At 43.6% G+C, this 22,336-nt stretch overlaps 1 protein-coding gene across 1 annotated transcript in view; it reads left to right on the top strand.

The window, feature by feature from the left end:
- The window catches only part of AChE-2 (acetylcholinesterase 2), a 158,441-nt gene that overhangs the window by 64,064 nt on the left and 72,041 nt on the right, over positions 1-22,336 (top strand). Inside the window, exon 2 of the mRNA XM_069130240.1 lies at positions 8,476-8,618. Coding sequence (XP_068986341.1) covers positions 8,476-8,618 — 143 coding nt within the window. The remainder of the gene's footprint in view (positions 1-8,475; positions 8,619-22,336) is intronic.

The following is a 22,336-nucleotide window of genomic DNA, read 5'->3' as shown; positions in this document are numbered from 1 at the left end:
CAATCTCGATTTACCAGGAAGACGAGGCAGGAAATCGAGTCAGCCGTCTCTCCTGCGTTCCCCTTGTCAGCTTGATATATATATCGCTCGAAAAATACTATCTCCAGTTTTTCTTATCTCCATCTACAGTCTACATATTGTGGAGAAATAAATTTTCGTTTCGTCGTTATCTTGGTAAAGATACTCGCGGTGAATTTCTAACTCACCGAGTTAGACAAACTCGATTCGTACTACTCGCAACTCTGTATTTTCGATATTGCAAAAAGCCTAATTTGCATTTTTCATTGCTTCTCTCTCTCGGCTGTATTTTTCTTTTTCTAAGTTTCATGATACGCAGTCCGGTGCTTGGTTTATCGTAGCATTTCGAGAACACCCGGAGAAACCACGGCTTGAAAGTTCGTTACTCTACGGATACCACAGATTTTTCAGGTTCATTTCCAACGTGGGAACGTTGCCGAGAAATATATTTAGTTGCCGGTAAAAAATTGCTGTTACAGCTTTTCAACTAAATTTCCTGGCAATGAAATATTTTTGCAACGGAAGGGAAGCTTGCAAGCGCGGCCTGCGATCGACATAGATGGCGTTCGGGTATCATGCCGGAAATATTTCTGCCGTTTTAACCTGCAACCAAGCTGGAAATTTCGCGTTACAACTGGTTGAGCAGACAGAAAATTTGACGTTCCGGCGACGCCGGGGAACCATCGCTCTCGTGCGCGCTGACGGCTCGCCCGAAATTACCGGAATTTCGAACCAAGAGCAACAACGGCGCAGCTCGTCTGCCGTGGCAAGAATTTCGCATATTTGAAAGCAGTCACGCGTCCACACTGTATTTAACCAAGCCGGGCTGAAAACGCGATATTTCGCTGGCGACTTGCCGATCCGCGGTTACCAAGGACCGGCGGGAAAATTTCAATTAAACTTGTGGAAACGTGCTCGATGTTCGCGGCGGAGGAATTAATTGGAGCCTCGATTAATCGGTTCATCAGATTATCGCCATCAAGGTTATCAGGAAATTCGATGTTACCAATTACCCTGTCGCAGCTGGTGGTATGAGGGCTGACTGGGCGATCGGATGAACGCGTGGCTGGCCTTGGGTTACATTTGAATTAGACTTCATCGGTTTCCCCATATTTTATTCCGTTCGTTGGCAAAGAACTATCAAATGGTAATCGAACGTCGTTTACTCGTTTCGTTGCACCGAGTTTCCCAAACTTGTCCTATTTCGACATGTACAGAAACCTATAGAGGGTTTCGATCGGTTGACAGCAGTGGCAGAGAGTTTCCAGGCGAACTAGATAAATAGGAAGTGACGAGGAGCGGCTAAAACTTGGTTTCACCAGCACGAAACGTGATTGCGATTAATATCGCCGCTCTGCACACTTTATAATCTCTTCGTCCAGATTTACGACCAGATATACACGGCCAACTCTGTATTCTATCTTCGTTCGAAAAAGTTGTTTGGTATCGGGATCCTTTTATCGAAACGTTGGCCGACAAAGTAGGACGAGTGGATGGAGCTTGGCCGAGCTTAAGAACACGAAATCTTTCGATATTACGCTCGTAAAGTTTCCGCACCGAAGACTATAATCCCACTTTGGTTAAGTTTAACTCATTTGCATCATGACACTACTTAAGGGGCCATTTGAAGGCATCAGCGGCGTTCAATCGACGACTGGTCCCCATCACCGCGCGCGATCGATCATAGGTGCAGTAAATGACGTGCGAATTCTTCATGGAATTTATCGAAAATTTACTGTTCAAAACGATTGGTAGACAGTGTTACCTCGCAAACATCGCATCTTACATTCTTTAAAACAGAGGAAGAAAGTAAAAATTATTTATTTTAAAAACAAATTATTTACATTGAAATGGAAATTACGCAGATCGCGTAATAATCCGCGCTTGGTGATAGAAAACAGTCGCAGCTTATTAATCCGCGCTTGGATGCAAATTTGTCAATGACCGATCAGAATGTCAATCTCGTTGTTATCGACACGGACTTACGGTTACCGATCCGTTGCCTCTCTGTTGTCCTGCTAGCAATCTCGAGCCACGCAGATTTGTCTGTCAAATCTCCGGTCGAACTACTTGCGGCCAGTTAATGTCACAATTACTGCGATAGACGTGAGTTTTAGGACGTTAGGGTGCTACAGCAGATTGTTGGCTACGCGTTAGAACGTTAGGTCAGACCGACAACGTGCAGATAAGCTGTCACGAGGTTGAGCTATGGTGTTGATTCAGCCGTACATTCGTTTGTTATGACCGAATTATAGCGTCAGGACGGAACCAAGGTATTATGCCTGACTCTGTTCGTTAGGGATCAAAGTCGAAAACGCTGGATCCTGCTTCGACTATGAATCAGGCTAATATATTAGGTTCTCAGGCTTTGGTTAAACAGTCGAATCTTGCGCTTAAGACGTTAAGCTGAATTATTGCGTCATGGTTGGATCAGCACTTAGTCAAGATTAAATCAAACTGTTGCAGCTGGAAAGAAAGTTAGACGTAGACTCAGACTACAATTGGACCATCTCGCTATAAATTAAGATGGATTAACCTATTAACACTGTGGATTAGGTTAGGTTTGATACTTGAGCGTGCATTAGAGGATTAGGTGTGTCAGATCTAGGTTAGGATGTCAAAGCTGAGCCAGCGTGTTGATTATAGGTTAGTCTGTTAGTCTAGGACAGTACGTTAGCCCTGGCAACCATCGTCTGGTTAGACCAACAACTCTAAGCCAGGCTACTGTGTTCTGGTTAGTCAAAGTTAGATCATTAGACGAGGTTTAGCGTGCAAGATGCGAATTAACCCACCGCTTCGTCTTGAACTGAACCGCAAGATCCCAACCAACGGAGAGTACCACGCTACCTATTTTCTGATAGCAGGAGACTCTCTCGGTACATTTTCCGAGATAACTTTTTCCATTCGACGTTATACTTCGCTTGTTCAGCCTTACTTTCCAATCTCAAGGTTACACAGTCTCCGTTTTCATCGGCGCGGAAAACAAGACGATATTGGAGACGCGCACGTTGGCCAGTCGTGCACCGCCGACCAGCGGTAGATTGAATCTGCGTCCGACGACGTAGACGCGAGTTCACGCGATCTCTGTTCTTCCTGGCCGCCTATTAAACCGATGAAGAACGTTCGCTTCGCTTTGTACGAAACTATCAGCTACCATTTTCCCTCCGCAGTTCCAGTCGCACTGTTCTTGGGAATTCCATCGCGCTACCGAAAATTCACCGAATATTCGCCGAAAATAATTCACCGCTCGCGTCTCCGCGTTGTCCTTCGCCAACAATCGAATAATAATTCGTCGAGGCGAGCTTAAAGAGGGGAACAATTAGGCTTGCCCCGCCGACGAGGGATGACATCCGCAGATGAAATCGGAATAAAGAGTTCGCCATCCCCTGGCGCTAGAAGGAAATTTCCGCAACAAACGAGTCTCGGAAAAAACACAATGGAACTCAATTTACGAACCATCGAAAGGAATAAATTAGAAGTACTTGGTAGACAGGGTAACTTAAGACGCTTTCCACCGCTGGCAATCTTACAACGGACATTTTTTTCACTCGCTTAAGATGCTCCCAACGTTTCGCTGATCTGCCCGCAACTTTCCATGGTCGTTGGTTGTTGTGAATTATCTTGGATCTTAATCGCCGAAATAATGGTATAGGAACACTAAATTTACACTTAGAATTTATATTCAAATGGTTGTATATTTATTTGATAAACGATTTCAAGGATATTCATCGATACGCACTTGCACGCGTCTCAGCACTTTCTTTTGTCTCACCTTCTTCCTTACCAGACTGTTAACCGACTGAGCAGTTTACATTCCTTTGTTTTCCAGACGCACATACTTGCACACGCTCATATTCACATACATGTGCCACTACTACACAGCTAATTTAATCTAGCACATAAAATTATACATATCTCAATATTGGTATTCCACCAAAGCAGGGAATTGGCAAAGCTAATTTACATACGTCGTGCGTTTAACTAATTTCTAAATCTCTGATGGCCGGTTAAAAGAGCGTAAGTGGAATTTTGGTTAGTAGAATAAGTCGACGTCTTCTAGGTCCTTTTCATATCAACATTCTCGGAAAAGACAGTTGACAGGACAGCTCCAATGCTCACCAGGACGACGTTCTATTAGGTCGTCCGGAAAGTTTTTTTCGTTTTATAAGAAAATAATGGATGCGCAAGATTTTCCGTTTTATATTATTTTATCGAATTGCGTATGATCCATTTTGTTCTATTAAAATAAAGATCACAACGTTCGACAGATTAGGTTTCATGTTTGTATGAAGATGCATCGTTGTAAAAGACGTGTCTGTAAAAGAAAGACACTTTCCGGACAACCTAATACATTACAACAGACGCTAAAAATTCTTATTGTCAAGCTTGCTTGGATTTACGCGAGCCTAATTTAACACTCAGCCTCAATTCACCAGGCAAAATTGACATAAAAGAGGTCTCTGTACAAAGCCTCGTACTTAGACATATAATTCGATAACAAACTCGGATCGACGTATGTAAAGTACAGACATATTCTGACGGATATTCCAGCGGTACAAGACGCTATATTTGATCTTTCAATTAGACACTTTATGCGCTCTCTTAACACCCAAATTCTTACGCTGTACAGTGCGAGCTAGCTCACACATATCTGACAGAATATTTAAACGAAATTATGCTTCAGATATAATACACCGATAAACTTATTCGGTGCTCCTCCTTGCTACATTATCCTACATTACCCTACATTACCTACATTATCTACACCGATAACTAGTCTGCGGATGTTCACGTATTTATGAGAAATTTAAAAATGCGACCACTCAATAAAGAAAATATCAGCGATATAGCGTACTCGTTGCAAGATTTAACGGATGAAACAAATCTCTGCTCAGGTTACATTTCTTCATAGCTGTATTCATAAAAATAGAAATTTGCATAAATGTGTAGCGGCACTCGACAGCAAATCTTTCCAACGGTTTCTGTCCCGTGGCTTGCTACACAAAAACCCTATCCTCGACCTGACGACGGCAGAGCTGTGGTTAGCGCCGTTGGTTACGAACGTTCCAAACCAGGTTCGAATCCCGTCACTCATAGCTTTTTCTCCACGATTCCTAAAATGAGAAGAAGAGCAGTCCCAATGGTTGAAAGAAAATCCCCCAATGAAGACAAAAATCTTATACATCAGTAGCAGCACACTATCACGACCTATACAGCAGCAGCAGCAGCAGCACACTATCACGACATATACAGCATTGGCAACAGCACACTATCACGACCTATACAGCATTGGCAACAGCACACTATCACGACCTATACAGCATTGGCAACAGCACACTATCACGACCTATACAGCATTGGCAACAGCACACTATCACGACCTATACAGCAGCACACTATCACGACCTATACAGCAGCAGCAGCAGCACACTATCACGACATATACAGCATTGGCAACAGCACACTATCACGACCTATACAGCATTGGCAACAGCACACTATCACGACCTATACAGCAGCAGCAGCAGCAGCACACTATCACGACATATACAGCATTGGCAACAGCACACTATTACGACCTATACAGCAGCAGCAGCAGCACACTATCACGACCTATACAGCATCAACAGCAGCACACTATCACGATCAATACACCTCAAATATCCGCAGTGTACTGATGACAACGCGACTGATGCATGCGCTTATTATCCTCACAATCCGCGCTGAAAAGTACCCTACGACTGGATATTTTTTATTGCAAAAGTGCATTAAACACCATGCGACAACATTGCTTGTAATTCTAGTGAAAGTGAATCTCACTTCTCTTTGACCTGACATTGTAATGGCACGTGGAACATCTAACGTCTGATCTTAGGATGCGTCAAACTATTTCTCAGCAAAACTGTCAATTCCTACTTGCGCTCTTTTACCGATCTACGGTTTCTAAGCAGTTTCGCCGTGTTAATACTCGATGAGAGATAGACGCTTGAACGCAGGGAGTGGGAAATCCAGAGAGCAGCCACGCTGATTGTCGCGTCAGATCCGGGCACGTGGGATGAGAACGAAACACGTCTCGCGCCCCGCCATGCAATATGCATGTAACGCGCGTCACGCGAATGCTTTATTTCAAGCTTTCTTAGCGAAGCTCCGGCTGCAACTTGAGCCAACTAGCAGCGTCATTTCTTTGCACCGTCGACGACAGTAGAAATTCTAACGGGCTCTGGTATTAGCGATGCAAAGATTTACGCTTCTTCGTTTATGCATCTGCCCTCCGCCGAAACGTATAGAACATTTCTACTCTGGCGGATTTCGGACAAAATGGGATCACGTAGGAGCAACTGTTGGCCTTTTTCCGCCAACTTCTCGTTGGTTTCTTTCTGTCTGCCTCGCACTGTTACTCGCTGTCTGTTATTGCTTAATATATCTTCGCAGGCGTTGTCGGAAGATTTTCAGAATTTCGGCTGGGGTTTGGGTCAGAAGTTAGTCGATAACCGCAAATGCGAGTTGCTCGAGACTTTCGAACCCCCGTGGTTCCTGTTTCGCGGTTTCGTACGCCCGTTTCTCGTACCTAAGCCCTCCTTTATCTCCCCACCGATCGACCAGAGCCCTTAAACTCTGCCATCTTGCAGGCAAAATCGATACATTTGCCGGAAAACCACCCCGTCCAACTTGCCCGGCTTTATCAATGTATCAACGCCCACCATTTTGCTTTCTGTTCAGCTTCCAGGCCAAGTTGCCTGCCGAGGAACCCTCGTCGTCTAGCTAACCAGCTGGTGTCCGCGAGGAAGTTGCGCGTTTGCTTTTTAGAATGTCTAAGACCTTCCTTAACACACGGTCTCTCGGAGCAGCACGTGGAGAAGCAGAGGGTCGCTGGAGACACGAGGGTCGACTTCCTCTGGTGCTGGAACAGGGGGTTTCCCGAAAAAATTGTCGGGTTTGGCCAACAAGTTGCTAACGTCGAATCGATAGAGACGAGCGAGTCGAGGTGTGACTCGTCCAACCTGGCGACCTCTTCCTTTCTTTTTCTCTCTCCAACCCCTTTCCACGATCCAGCCAACTTCTTCGTCTCCCTGGCGGCTCCACTTTCTTCCTCTCTTTCCCCCCACTCGGCGTCGTACTCGGATTCTTCACTTTGTTCCATCCCTGTCAGTCTTGTTCGCTTTCAACTCGCGGTATCTTCTAGGCTCGCCCTTAGTCTCATCGGCCTCTGCCCTCTTCAATTTCCGTCTTTTCTACTTGCTTCTTCTCGCAGCTTTTCTTCCGCCAGCGCCAACACTCTTCCTCCGGTCTCTAAGAATCTCGAATGTCCTCGGGGAGCTGCTGGTAATTGAGTTCTTTTGCATCGAGTGGTTGCCGCTCGCGGTAAATCCGCAAGCACACCCAGGAGATGTCGGATCCGCGTTATCAACCGTTCACCGACTACCTCACGACTGTGCAACTGTGATAAGATTCGTCGGTTATCGGTTGCTTTCGCTTACTCGTCGATTTTCCACCGAGAGTCTGAGAAAGCGGCAAGCTCTATCACTGGCTACTTAGAACGTGATCTTTGCGGCCCAGTGTTTTAATCCAACTGCTAGGGAGCACGTGCTCGTTAACGCGAGCTTCGCTAAATATCTCTGGCAATCGGCAGATTCGGATAGAAGAGTGGAATAGCTTGGTTCAAGTGGTATAGGTCAATGGTTGAGTCGACGTCAGGCGACACGAAAGCAATTGATTAATCGGATAATAATTAATTAATTGGAATATTACACGCAACAGTGTACTTGTTGTAATATTTACTGAAGACGTAACTTTCTAAATACGTAGGTTTCCTTCCCTTCTCTGTGTTCGTAAAAGTACGAGCTTGCACGAATATCCGCGGTCTAATTATCAAACGCAATTGTATCGAATCGCGTAAATCCGAAACTGATAAAAATATCGAGGGAACGCACGAATTTGTAAAAATATTTGTTGAAAAGACAGTAAGTGGTATGGATCAATGGTATGTCCGACGGCGAAGTAATCGAGAAAGCTATCGCGATCTGTCGATCGGAGAGCGGTCATATTTCATGCTTGGATCGTGTACGTCATCTACAAGGCGAGGGAACACGGATTTTGGGCGAAGCATTTACAAAGCAAATACCGTGACAGGGCAATAGTATCGGTTCGACAGCAGATCTTTTATGTTGCTTGGCTACGTGTTCGAGGCTGGCAAACCTTGCACCGCCTGTCGACATGAAAAGCAGCCTCGGCACCGGCAATGGTTTTTGCATAAAGGGGTCTTTGAGGCGCGAACCGGCATGTAATCGCCTTTTTCCTTCGCGATAAGGGATAATTCATTGACTCCATAATTTGTTGCCAGTCCCGTTTTAACGGTCGTATGTAATTACAATTACCTTGGCACGTAATTATACTAATCGCGAACAAGGACTTTTAAAAAATATTTTACTAACCTGGCTGAATATCTTCTCGTTTCAGGCACGTACTTTATCCTCTATGATTTCAACGACATCTTTGAGAAGGATCAGGCGAGCTTCCTGGAGCGGGAGAGGTTCGTCGGCATTATCAACACCATCTTCAAGAACATGTCCCAGATCGAGCGAGAGGCCATTACTTTTCAGGTATGTTGCTGTTCAACTTTCACCCTTGTTTCAGTCAGAAAATTCTTAAACGGCTCTCGAGGGCCTCTGTGGCGAAACTTAATCCATTAAGCGCCAACCAGCGAATACATAATGCTCGTTACGCTTTACGAAATCTTTCTATTAAACAAAATTTTTATTCTCGAACAAGAAGCTCATTTTCTTCAAACTTCCAAATCCGAATGGAAGAGGAAACAGCGATTAAAAAATATCGAACAAATTCAAGGAATCCCTTTCAGTAATCATGGTATTTCTAAAATGAAAATTGCAAACGAAATATTTCGTTAAAGCGACGTTGGTTGTTAATGGGTTAAACGTCGAACAACAGTGGAAGAGCGCGAAATTTCTGCGGCATTTACCCAGGGCCCATGTGCTACTTGCTCGTTACGCTTTACGAAATTTTTCTATTAAACAAAATTCTTTTCTCGAACAAGAAGCTCGCCTTCTTCAAATTGCAAATCTAAGTGGAAACAGCGATTAAAGAATATCAAACAAATTCAAAGAATCTCTTTCAGTAATCATAGTATTGCTAAAACAAAAATTGCAAACAAAATATTTCGTTAAAGCGACGTTGGTTGTTAATGGGTTAAACGTCGAATGACAGTGGAAGAGCGCGAAATTTCTGCGGCATTTACCCAGCACCCAGGTAGTGCTTACTCGTCGCCGCGAAGAACTTCATTGCACAGTCGTCTTAAGCGGTGTAGTTTGTCACATCGGCGTTAAGAATGAGGCTTGACAGTCGATATTCCAGTCACGTCGCTCCGAGACATCCACGGCCGGATGAGTAGCATAAGACGCAGGCTACAGTAGTAATGGAGCGCGCAAGTCAAACGGGCTGCACACTTTGTACCGTGTTCACAGGAATAGATGGTAATGGAAGGCAGGAGTCAGACATGTGGGACTTAAATATTCTAGTCACGTGATTATGTCACGGGGCCCTTGAATTTTCATACTACTAGATTTGCTTGTGCATCGTGAAACTCGTCCGCCTGAGAGGGTGCAGCGTGGACGCCGACCCTTGTCTCTCGACAAGGGTTGATCTGGCGCGATCTTTCTCTCGAATTATTAACCGATTAAGTGCCTTCTCAATTTTCTTTTGCTTCTTCGTCGTCCCCTTACAAGAGTACAATGGCACTTGTAGCGGTAATCTGATCCCTTTGGCGACGCGATAATCGTAATAAGCGACGCGTAACAGCTTCAGCTAGATCACCTATCTTGTTTTGTATCGTGTAATAAATATCATGGTCGTAAAATACAGGATATGGCTGACGCGAGAAACAACCCTTGCTGTAATGGCTATGTCTGTAGAGAAATGGGAAGGGAAGTAAAGCTGTTGCAGGGTGGATTTAATTAGCATTTATAGCACAAGAAAGAGAGAGATCATTGCAGATCAACTGCCAGCAGATAGCTACTCAACCCTTATAGAATGCCACCCTCTAAACGTTTTTTAAGCCAAGCGACTGGAGGGTAGAAGAAGGGAGGATAAGGAAGATCGACAAGATTCAAGTGGAGTAAATACGATGCAATCTCTCAGCCGTAAGCCCGAGTGAAAGTCACCCCCTCGCCACCCCTTTTGACACGTTAATATTAGAGCGGAAATGGCGGCCGCCAAAGGCCGGGAAAACTTCCATGGAACACTATGGAACACTATGGAACACTATGCAGTGCAGGTACACGTGCAGTTACCCCCGTTGAAACGATGTTTCAAAGCGACCCTCCATCTCGTTTCGCCTCTCATGAAAACGACATTGGCGACGAAATTTCACGCGAAGCTACCGCGTTATATTCGACGTTGGAAGAATTGAACAATTTTTGGAATTTCAAAATACACTCAAGGGAGGGTATTTCTTGCTACCACAAGAGGAAATATTTCCTCCATTCGCCGCTGGATTTTTACGAATATCTCTCTGTGCTTTAATCTTTGTACGTCCATCGCGACCATATCGGACACGCTCCACGCTCCAGTACGATAATGCTGCAGTCTGCTTACGTTCTTTACGAGATAACAGCGATATCCGTGCTCGAAAGAAGGTTCCACAGCTATCGAATTCGAAATACACGAGACCAGCGTTTCGATCGTCGCTTTTGGCTCTTACGTTCGCCACGTTGCAGGCGCAGTTTTTAGCGTTTTCTGAGAAACAGTTTTATGAATTCGATGGTACTTTGTACTCGAATAAATACTTCTAGCGTTGTGTTTGTCTTTATCAATGGCGTTACAGGGTTGGTTTTCAAACCGCCTATTCATCCCCTTTAGGGGTATAAAATGATAAGAGTGGATCATGGTGTTGGTAGGTATCTCTGTTTTTAACAGTATAAAGGATCAAGAGCTGTACGTTACGTATAAAAAGTCGAATTTCACGAAAATTGTCGACGAATTGATCTTATTATATTATTTTTTCAAAATTTGATCATGCGATATTGACGAATTAAACGATACTTTGTTTTGCTCTTTGGAACGTAACATCGCTAACGCTATCTTGAATATATCGAACGATTACAAAATCAAACAACAAGAGCAATATCGTGATGTTTATAATTTATGCAAAACGAAAAACTGTCATACCACGTGTTTCACTCTGTCCGATCAAACTGTCCAATTGCATTTCTGTCTTGATGAGAATCGCGTGCTCTTAACAGCAGATTAACACAAGCTGTACTCGAACAATTAAACCATAGCTGGAAATATCAATAGCAGGGTTTTTAATAGGAAACACTGAGATTTCGTTACGCGTGTTCCGGCACGTAGGCGAAACCTGACCCTTGGGAAATTACGCAACGCTAATTTGTGCGTTTGCTGTACAGTCAAACAGGCGTCGTAAATATTGGTCAGCTGTCACGGATCGTTTGATATTTCAATTATGAACACGCATTCGAATAATTCGACTCTCTGTGCACCGTCTCTGTGATTGGTATCGACGTGGCGAAACGATAAATTCGAAAACTATAGGAAACCGACTGGAACTGATCGTCAACGTGGTTGGAATTCTACCGGGTAGGCGTTTCCGAATGAAGATCGCTGAATCGACAACCCTCGATCATCCCCGTGCCGTAAGAACGTTAAGGGTGTAATATAAAGTGGTCACGCAGCCCTAATCTCTTGCAGGAATTTACGCGGATCACGGTGGAGAAAAGAGCCCTTTTTTACCCAGTTTAAGGGGCGAAACTACCCCTCTTGGCCTCGATAAAATACCCTCCATTAAATTCACCGTCTTCATCTGCCTCTGTTTATTTTTCCCTTTTTTTCGCTTGGAATGTTCCACCCCGCTGAATTTATAGCAATCTTTCAGATATTTCATTTAAAGCGCTGCTCATTTCCAGTTGAAATTCATTTACAAATTTTTTTTAAGCAGCCAACGAACGTACAAAGTACGTACAGCATCGTTTAAAACAGAGGAAGACAGGGGAGGAGACACTCAGAAATTGTTGAAATCAGTTTCGTGATAGAATGTTAATGTAGACTGGCAGAATTGACAAAATTATAATAGAAGAATTATTCGATGATATTCCTGAAAATTAGAAAAAGAAGAGGTTTGATTTCTTTTAACAATTATCGACTTTTGGATCTGGTTCTTCGTACGAGACGAGGAAATAGAATTAAAACGATGTTAATTTCTATGTATAGAAATATAACGTGTGTCATAAAATACTTAGATCTTTCAGTAGCTTGTGCGATTTCTATTGAAATTCGAAATTTCACGAGATCCTCTAATTAGTAATATTTACGATAATATTAGATATTAATATCATACAATAGTAGCTATCAAGTACCAGATATCGATTTTTCTACACAACCTCGTTAAAATCAACAATGGCGAATTTCATAAAATTGGAATTTTCAAGACCACCAAATGGAATAAAGAAAGTTCGCAATACGAGTGAAACCTAATTCTCAGACGTAGAAAAATTATTTGATATTCTTACTTCCATTGAAAATTAGTGGACGACGTGAACGATCCTTTTCCTCTGTTCTAAAAACTAAAATATTTCTATTCAGTAAATTTCGCAACATTAGGCTTTGGCTTGTTTGGTCCTCAAATTTAAATCCCTTCGATTCTTACTCCTGAAGACACACGAACAGGCAATACAGCAAAATGTTAAGAGAAGAATTAGACTCTGCTTACGAGAAAACGGAGGACACATTGATCATTTGTTATAATTTGTTGTATTTTTTGTGAACATTCGCGAACGGGACAATTTCGGGACAATTTTGCTCTGGACACTGACAGTTTAAGTCTCTGAATATCATAGTCTTCTCTACAACTTGTACGAGATAAGCTGCCGCCCATGTGTCGTTCGGATTGAGGATCACTGTGCGCCCCGCTACTTAGGCAAGCCGCCTTTCGTTCGTGTAAGGAGGTTTGCTCGCGTGCAGGAGTATTTAGGCCGACTTGTAATCGTCAATAACTAAAAAACGAAGCCGAAAACGCAATTTTTGTATTCTTCATTTTCGTCTTATTTCAGCTTCAAGAATCGTCCCTTAAATTTTCTCACACCTATAACCGAATATCGTGTATACTAAATGATATATCCCTATGATACTTGTCATCAATCTTAAAGAGAGTACACTCTATATTAAATATCCTGAAAAAGAAAACTTATGTTCCCATTCAGAAGACGAATCGATGCTTCTACGTGGTATTATTACATCGAATTTATCATCGATTTGGAAGAACCTAACCCCTTTCGAGCCCCTCGATAGTATGAAACCGTTTTGAAGGCGTTTCGTGTCGGAATTCTGAGAAACCGTCGTAAGAGCACGAAGAAAAGGAAAGTGTCATTGAAATCGATCGAAGAAAGCACAGGGGATGTTCAGGGTCGAGAGTCGAGGGTCTCGAGGGTTCACCGGAAGTTTCCCTTCTGACAAGACAAACAGTGGTCATGACCGCAGTCTGGAGGGTGAGAACTGTCCGAAAAAGAGGGCGCCCGATTGGCTAATCAATATCGCTGTGTACACGGTCAATGTCACCCCCTCGAAAATCATCTGCACGTTCCACGTGGTCACCGCTAATTACCTTCTCGTCGCCGGCACGTCGCGTCAAAGTCACTTTGTCAGGGATCAGACAGTGTAAAACCCTCGTTCGAGCATCCATTTAATTAAGCAGTACCCTGTGGCAGACAGGGTGGCCAGGGTGGCCCGGGTGGGGGTTGGTGGCTGGTGCACCAATGTGGAAAATTGAAATTGGAAAGGGCTGTATCAAAAGCAAAGATGTAATCGGTCTAAACTTGCACTTTTTTCAAAAAGAAGGAAAAAATTGAAGAAGAGAAAAGAGGAGGAACACTTTGAAATAAGATTTGCCTCCGTTGGCAGGAAAAAGCACGCCTCTAGAAGACGATGAAGATCGGGAACGAACTTTTAAGCTTCCCCTGAAACAATCTTTTTCTGCGTTTTCTTTTTTTTTCTTTTCTTTTTTTTTTTCGTCGTCGTTGGCGAATAATTCCTGGCTTTCTCTCGATGGTTAAGGGACGACCTGATGATTAAGGAGAGGTGACAGTTTGCGCGCATGAAAATCATACTTTCTTTTAGCGATTCTTTCCTCCTAGATGAGATGACGACTCTATTTTATGGACTTTTTTGTATAAACGTTAAGAAATAGCGGGAGATCTTTCTTCATTTATTTCTTTCCAACAGAATGGCGTTGCAGCCTTCCCGGAACTGGCGTGTCTTAGACCAAGAAACCACAAATTCCAGTTTTCTACGCGATACAAGCTACAGAAGTAAGCAGTAAAATATTTGTTTGCTCGGACATTTCTCCAACCAAAGTTTGTCCAAGAAATAACCTCGGACACCCGCCATTTTCATAAAAATAAGTATTTTTTTAAATCCCCGTGTATCCTTGTGTCTTTTCTATGCGGAAAATGAAAGCTATTGGCTCTTTTTTATCTAAGTGTCTCACACTGGTTCTGAGAATCGCGTAACACCGATCGACAGGTCAATTTTTTTTATTTTAGAAAACTCAGTGCGCAACTTTTGTCGGAAATAAATAAAAAAAAGTGCGTCTCTGTACGCATTGAAAATTACATAATAAATACGATGAAACAGATTTTCTATCGAAGAAAAAAATTGCTGAAAGAACTTTGAGAAATGGAAAGCGTCGTTCGTCCCTTGAAGGACGTTTGTTAATTTTTCTTCCATTTCTTCCAACAACAATAATCCTCTATGAGGATACAATTTTCTAGCGGCGATGTGTGTATTTTAGAAGTATATTCTCTTCTGTACGACCGTTTTTCTGTTTTTCTCGCCCCTCGCGGGATCTTGGCCGTCCGGTGGTCGATCATACAAATGCAAATGTTTATCTTCGCTCGTTCCGTAAATACGGGGACTACGTTTCCAATGTTTCTAGGAAAATCGGATACGATCCGCGTAAATATGTATGCGGCACGTGGGATTCTTCGAGGCAGTCGCTTTACGACGTGGGCTATGAATATTCCACTGATTAATTTCTTAAAAATCTATGAGTCGATCAGCCACGACACCAGCTAGCAATTGAATTCTTCGCGTTTCTCCCTTTGTAGTTCGCCGCGGTTTTAACGATCGAGCACGAAGAAAAGAATCGGAGAAATAACAAGGGCGAAGGTGTTTGAGAATGAAGTAAAAATGAAAAAAAAATGACGAAAGACGTCATTGCTGGATTAATTAAAAAGGTACAGGATATTTTCGCGCGACCTAAATCCACGAATTTTTCCGACGAACGTGGAAAAACGGTCGGAAAATATTCGAAAACCGAATCGAGCTTTACGTATACGAGGCATCCGGAATAAAAAGCTACGATCCTTTCACCCTAATCTCTCGTTGCCGCGCGATACTTCCGCCGAAACATCTACGGGAAAAGCGTGAAAAACGAACGCCGAATTTCCAACTAAATGTACGCACCTTCCGAAAACGTAATACCCCGGGGAGAGGAAAGCGTTGGGGAAAAGAAAATCCAGTGTTGGAGAAAATTATTCGAATATTCTTTTCAAGACACGATCCAGCTTCAGCTTGGAATATTATACTGAACACAAGGAACTCTTTATCCGCGTTAGACGCAACTTGCTGTTACGTTTGATGTATCTTAACATTTAGCATAAATGTACGTTAGGTGCGGACTACAATAAGTTTACGTTAGATCGGATCGTAGCTTTTGATTTATCAACTGGTTTAAATCTATTTTGTACACCAACGTAGATTCAGTTTGATTTCCATCTATGGTAAGTGTAAGTTATATTTGGTTCCAGGATTTCTGATAAGTCTGCGTTAAGTCTACGTTACATCTAGATTAGGCTTTAATCAAATACGCTGGCTCACGAAAGTGAACGCTTACCATAGAAAATCTTCGTATTCATATTGTACGTGATATACAAGGTAGTTGGTAACTGGTGGTACAAGCGGAAAGGGGGTGATTCTACGCGAAAAAAGAAGTCGAAAACATAGAATAACAATTTTTTTTTTTATTTTTCCATCGAGACAACGATCTACAGTGAGATCCGTTATAACGAGACGTGATAAAGTGCACGCGTACCGACCGAAAATTCAAAGTCGATTTTCTCGAAAACAAAGCCTCAAACGAAAAATTTTTATTCTATATTTTCGACTTCTTTTTTCGCGTAGAATCACCCCCTTTTCGCTTGTACCACCAGTTACCAACCACCCTGTATTAAAACATTTTTAAACTTCGTTGGCACTGTCATAATTATATTGATAAACTTTGAAACCAATTTGCAGATGTATATAGAAACTGCGAGATATTTCTTGCAAACGTACATTTAGTATTCAGTATCACAAAATGCTGAAACAGTTAAATAGTTGTTAAACGTGGGTCCATTAAATATTCAAGTTTATTAATATGATAGATAATTGATTAAATATTTTTATAAAAAATATATAAAAATACCTCTCAATTTCTAAATATTAAAGGTGTCTTCAAAACTGTGATAAAACCGACCGGATAACGATCCTGCATGTAATGCACGGTTAGCCGACCGATTTTCAAACTAATTATTTTCGAGAACGGAGCCTTAAATGCAAAAATGTTATTCTTCCTTTTCTACTTATTTTTGCACGTAGAATCAATAGCCGACCGGTATACCATGACCAGGGAACACCCTGCATATATTTTCAAATTTATTTCAAACTCTATCCATATAGTGACGATACTCGAACCTCTTAACGATGCTAATCAAATTTCAAAATGTTTCGTGTAATACACGTGACATATTTATCAAAATATCTCTACAAGCGTTCGAATATTTTCGTAAGCGCCCTCTTTTATTTACAAAATTTCGAATACGAAAGTATCGCAACTTGAATCTATTTTAATTTTTGGTCAGATCCAAAAATTTGGCCTGAATCAAACGCGATCTCGATCTATCGTAGATCTAGGTTAAGTCTACGTAGCCGGAGCTGCGTTATTTCTGGACCAGCTCCAAAAATTTCTTTTTCCGAACCTCCACGACAAATAAAACTGCACTCTCGACGAGCTTCTTTCTACGAGTGAGCCTTTCATTTCGCGTGCTTCCATTGAAATTCAAGCGACCAACATCCTCGAGCACACGTCGTGGTCTTTGCAACAACAGAGCTAGTTTTTTCTCTTTTTTTTTTTCCTCTCTTTTTTCCTCGACCGTAGGGCAAGAAATTGGAGAGGCTTTTCCACAGGTGGCCGCGTATAGATGGCAAAGGCCAGGCCGTAGATAAAAGGGAGCGCCGAAAATTGATTTCCGACAAGGTGGCCGCATTTACATAGTCCATCCCCTTGTCCCACCCTGCCGCTGCTCGTCGTAGCACCAGCCCCTGTCTCGGTGCATTCGTCTCGGTGCGCGATTTGCATTCCCCCGGGCTCTGACTTTTGTCAGACACTTGCACGAGCTGGTGCGTCGAAAATATTACCAGATGCGAGAGAAATTTCGACAATCTGCCTCTTTTTATTTCCACCTTCCACGGAAGGAACGACGTGTACTCGAAATACACGTAAATAATAATAGTGATTGAAGACAATCTTTTCTTTTCTTCTTTTTCCTTTTCTTTTGCTGAAGAAGTGACACAAGTGCACGTAATCGATATTTCGATCTGAACAACCGGACTTCGGATGCTCAGACAGGTTGGTACTTTTTTCTAGACGTAATCGAACAGATGAGTTTGCCTGGTCTATCGATGCTTTTAGCAAATTCCAAAGTTTGTAATATATTTCTTACTGTATGTATCTTCTCGCGTGTTCTTGAAACGCTTCCTTCGCTCTTAAACGATTCATAAAATCGAAAGAGCGTCGCGATACCTAAACCCACGGGGTTTTCAGACTCGGCGAAGATTACAAGTGAAAGCAGGAGGAATGGTTCAATTCGAGACACAGTTTAGCATCGCGTTTATGTGGAAGATGGGAAGAATATCTCAAGATTACGATCCGAATGAGATTTTCATCGATCTCTTCCATTCGACCGCCGACATCGTTTCAACCTCTTGCGAAATTAACCATCTGACCGTGTCGTAATCCTCGCTGCAATGTATTACCTCGGCAACTAAGTGATTGCGGATTTTGTCAATACCACTTAATGACAAAGTCGGCAATCACTTAGTTGCCAAGCCAATATATCATCCTGCGTCATCACCGCCATTTGTAGCCGCGCGTTTTCCAAATGCAACGAGATTCTCCAGTCTATCCGCGGTTAACTTTCGTTTCTGATCGTATTGACGAGGATTGGCGAGACGCGCGAGAGGAACACAGAGTTTGCATTGGAGAACGAGGAGCATAAAGTCGCCAGACGTATTCGAGACGCGAAGGACGATACGGTCGGTCTTCCATGCGCGCTATCTCGACACAAAGGAGGCACGAAAGCGGAAGAGAAAGGCAGGCTCGCGGTGGAATAGCTGCATAATTAAAAAGAAGCACCTAGCCACACGGTAATGGAACGTGTTGCGGAGGCCTGCGGCGTTACTGACATTTTCCCTCTCTCTCTCTCTCTTTTTCTTTCTCTGGCTTTTTCTCTACTCGATCGAAGCAAAACTGCGCTACAAAATTACGCTGGAACCGCGACATTGGATCGCCGAAAGTCGGCCGCGACTTTTCATCGTTTGCCTGGCTTTCGAAGCTTTCCGGTTGCCTGGTCAGCTAGGCTCGCGCTACTTAACTTCCTGCAACGTTAGTCGCTAACTGGCGAAAGTTTGTTTATTAAAAACGATGGTTCGCAGGCAGCGGAAATTAAACGCTCGCTTTTTAGCCGCGTTTCAGGCAAATTCCTCGATGAATTCGCGTTAATTTCTTGAATTCGCGCCACTCACTCGTTGCGAACCTCACTTTCTGCAACTTTGCGCGAGAATTTGTGGAAATCTGTTTTTCTTTTTTCTCTTTTTTTTTAAGCTGCCACCGTAGGAAGTCAGAATGGAACGTTTGTTCTTTGTTAGTTTCGAACGAATTCGTCGATGACTTGGCGTTAGTTTCTTCGAAGCTTATTCGTCTCGCTTCACTGGCTCTTACGGAATTAGCCAATTTGCGAAGGATTTTTGTTTTCTTTTTTTCTTTTCGCGCTAAAAGCGATGATTTCATGCAGTGAGAATCGAATGGCTCGGTCTTTAGCCGCCTTCCGAGCAAATCTCTCGACGAGTTCGCGTTAATTTCTTTAATTCGCTCGACCGATTCCTGTAGAACGTCGTCCGCCAATTTGTATAAATTTGTTTTTAAATGCGACGATTCTGCGACGCTCGAGTCGCATCTTCGTCCTTTCACCGTCTTTCCAGCAAATACCCTCGATCGGTTCGTGTTAATTTCTTCGTCTCGCTTGACTGGCTCTTCCACAACGTTACTCGCCAATTTGCGAATATTTGTCTTTTAAAAACCTTTTTAAAAAGCCCTGCGAAGTCGCAGTAGAATCTTCTTCGGGCAAATTCGTCAATGACCTCGGGTTAATCGCTGCCAGGTCTGTTCGTTTGAGTAAATCGCATGACTGATTCTCGTAGAACGTCGCTCGCCAATTTGTACGAGTTTGCTGCTTTTTAAAGCGATGCGAGAATTAAAAATCCTCGCTTTTTAGCCGCGTTCCAAGCAAATCTCACGACCAGCTCGCGTTAATTTCTTTAATTCGCTCGACTGATTCTCTCGGAACGTAACTCGCCAATTTGTGAAAATCTGCTTTTCCTTCCTTTCTTCAAAGCGATGATTCCAGCAACTTGAAGTCGAGTCTTCGATTTTTAACCACCTTTCAAGCAGATTTACGATGATCGCGCCACGTACACGAGACACCGAGGTTTTCGATCGCGTTCTTAGCAAAATGAAGCTTTCGCGGTGGATTACACGAGCGCGGAAATTCGAAGTGCGAGCGTGGCGATCGTTGACGACGAATTCACTAATGGTCGCAGGCGTTTAATCACCGGCCAGCTTCGTAAATAGGAATTTTCTCTGTCGAAGCACTCGAAACGGATTTCAAAAACCTGGCACGAGAAGGGGGCGAGGCCGTTTTCACGACCCTCGTGATTCCCCAAATTGGAGGGCCGTTTTCAGTTTTCCATCCATTTCTCCACTCGCTTGGAAATGTAATTTTTGTTATGGTTAACGACGATTGGCGATGAAATTTCTACGGACTAAAATCCAGGTTAACGCGATCGATGCACGCACTTCGCTGTACTTGGTCCGCCTACGTAAAAATAGTACGTCACATTATCAAGAAATGAAATAAAAATTCAGCTTCTTCAAGTACAGAAAAAATTCTTTTCCAAACATTTTCGTATTTTAATCTTTCGAGCGAAAACGGTCTTGGCAGTTGTTAGAGGGAAGATTCGTTCAAAATCGTCACGAGATTCATGAAGTTTCACGTGGTGCGAAAACTTTAGAAAAAGCGCCAGAAAGGCTGCTAGCCACGTTGGAAATGTTAGGCTCGAAGAGCGTGGAGCGGAGACGACGAGGACGCGAACGCGTGCCATTTGAGAGAACGTAGCGACGAAATCGAGGGATTCGATCGCCGAAGCTTCTGCAACGGGTAGCCGAGATAAGGCCGCGTAGCAAATTTATAATTAACCCTAAAACCAGAGTTAACGCGGATCTGGGTCGGTAATTATGAACACGCGTTTGCGAATGCCCGTGCAGCCCCTGAAACTCCTGGCCAGGATCGATTGCCAACCCCATCCACCCCCAGGCTCTCTCAATTTTTCAAGCTGCCTCACGGCCTCCTCGTCTTCCGCGACGTGAATAAATAATTAATCCTGACGTCATCCGATACCATGCTCTGGCCAAGGCCGAAACTGTCCAAGGTCCAGTCTTTGTCGGACAGCGATTGAATGGATCGCTACAACAGCGAACAGCGCGTTGTTTGAAAGCTTAATTCCACAGATTTTGATAAATAATTGTTGGAAATGTTGAATGGAAATCCTATCAGTGAATCGAGGTAGCTGATATCGACGGCGATCTTCCGCGTCCAAGCAGAGAGGCTCTTGTTTTTCGTACTTGCACTCGTCTTTGTTCCTACAATGTGTTACAGAAATTCGCAAAGATAAATGGTTCTCTTATGTATATAATGACGTAGATACATTTGTCAACTACGATAATCAGTTCTTTAATCGCTATGCCGCGGAAATAGTTCGTGTACCACCGGTGGCGCACCCCGTCCCTTGCGACAAACACGAACGTCCCAACGGTGGTTGAAGCTCGTTGTGAACGCGCTGATTCGCCTCGAGTCTACTTGGAACAACATCGCCTCGAACACGATCGGAAATTGGCGAGAACTCGTTGGTCTTTGAAGTTTTAAACGCGAAGGAGGATGATTTAAACGACGTGGTAGAATCAGAGTCAGAAAATGGTCAGCGAAGGAGCAAGTGGCACATAGGACAATCGCTATGCCGCGCATATAGCGCGTGTACCACCGGTGGCACACCCCGTCCCTTGCGACAAACACGAACGTCCCAACGGCGGTTGAAGCTCGTTGTGAACGCGCTGATTCGCCTCGAGTCTACTTGGAACAACATCGCCTCGAACACGATCGGAAATTGGCGAGAACTCGTTGGTCTTTGAAGTTTTAAACGCGAAGGAGGATGATTTAAGCGACGTGGTAGAATCAGAGTCAGAAAATGGTCAGCGAAGGAGCAAGTGGCACATAGGACAATCGCTATGCCGCGCATATAGCGCGTGTACCACCGGTGGCACACCCCGTCCCTTGCGACAAACACGAACGTCCCAACGGTGGTTGAAGCTCGTTGTGAACGCGCTGATTCGCCTCGAGTCTACTTGGAACAACATCGCCTCGAACACGATCAGAAATTGGCGAGAACTCGTTGGTCTTTGAAGTTTTAAACGCGAAGGAGGATGATTTAAACGACGTGGTAGAATCAGAGTCAGAAAATGGTCAGCGAAGGAGCAAGTGGCACGTGGGACGATTGCCTGGTGATATTAATGGCCTACAGTTATCGGGCCAGTAAATCAGGCGCCGTGGTTACGCGGTTGCCTCGATAAGTGGCGCAACCCCTTGAATCTACCCCAGCTTACACCTAACTTCTCTGCCTCGTCCTTCACCGTCTCTCGACTTCTCTCTGCCTGTTTCTCTGAAGTTCGCGCGAAACCTTCTTAAACTCTCTGTTTTCCCTTGGGAACAGGCTGGCGATCGCGAAAGCCACTCGAGCTTCGTTGCTCGAACGAGAGGGTTGCACTGAAACGAGCATTTCAATTGCACGAGATAATCACGTCGGGAATATTGATTCTTCGCGGTTGTCGTTTTACGGCCGTCGTAAATTACGTGCAAACGCAGGT

The sequence above is a fragment of the Bombus flavifrons genome, chromosome 16 (genome assembly GCF_040668555.2).
Source record: "Bombus flavifrons isolate JBK064 chromosome 16, iyBomFlav1_principal, whole genome shotgun sequence".
Classification (NCBI taxonomy): Eukaryota; Metazoa; Arthropoda; class Insecta; order Hymenoptera; family Apidae; genus Bombus; species Bombus flavifrons.
The sequence above is the reverse complement of the archived record's forward strand: the minus strand, read 5'-3'. Positions and strand labels throughout refer to the sequence as shown.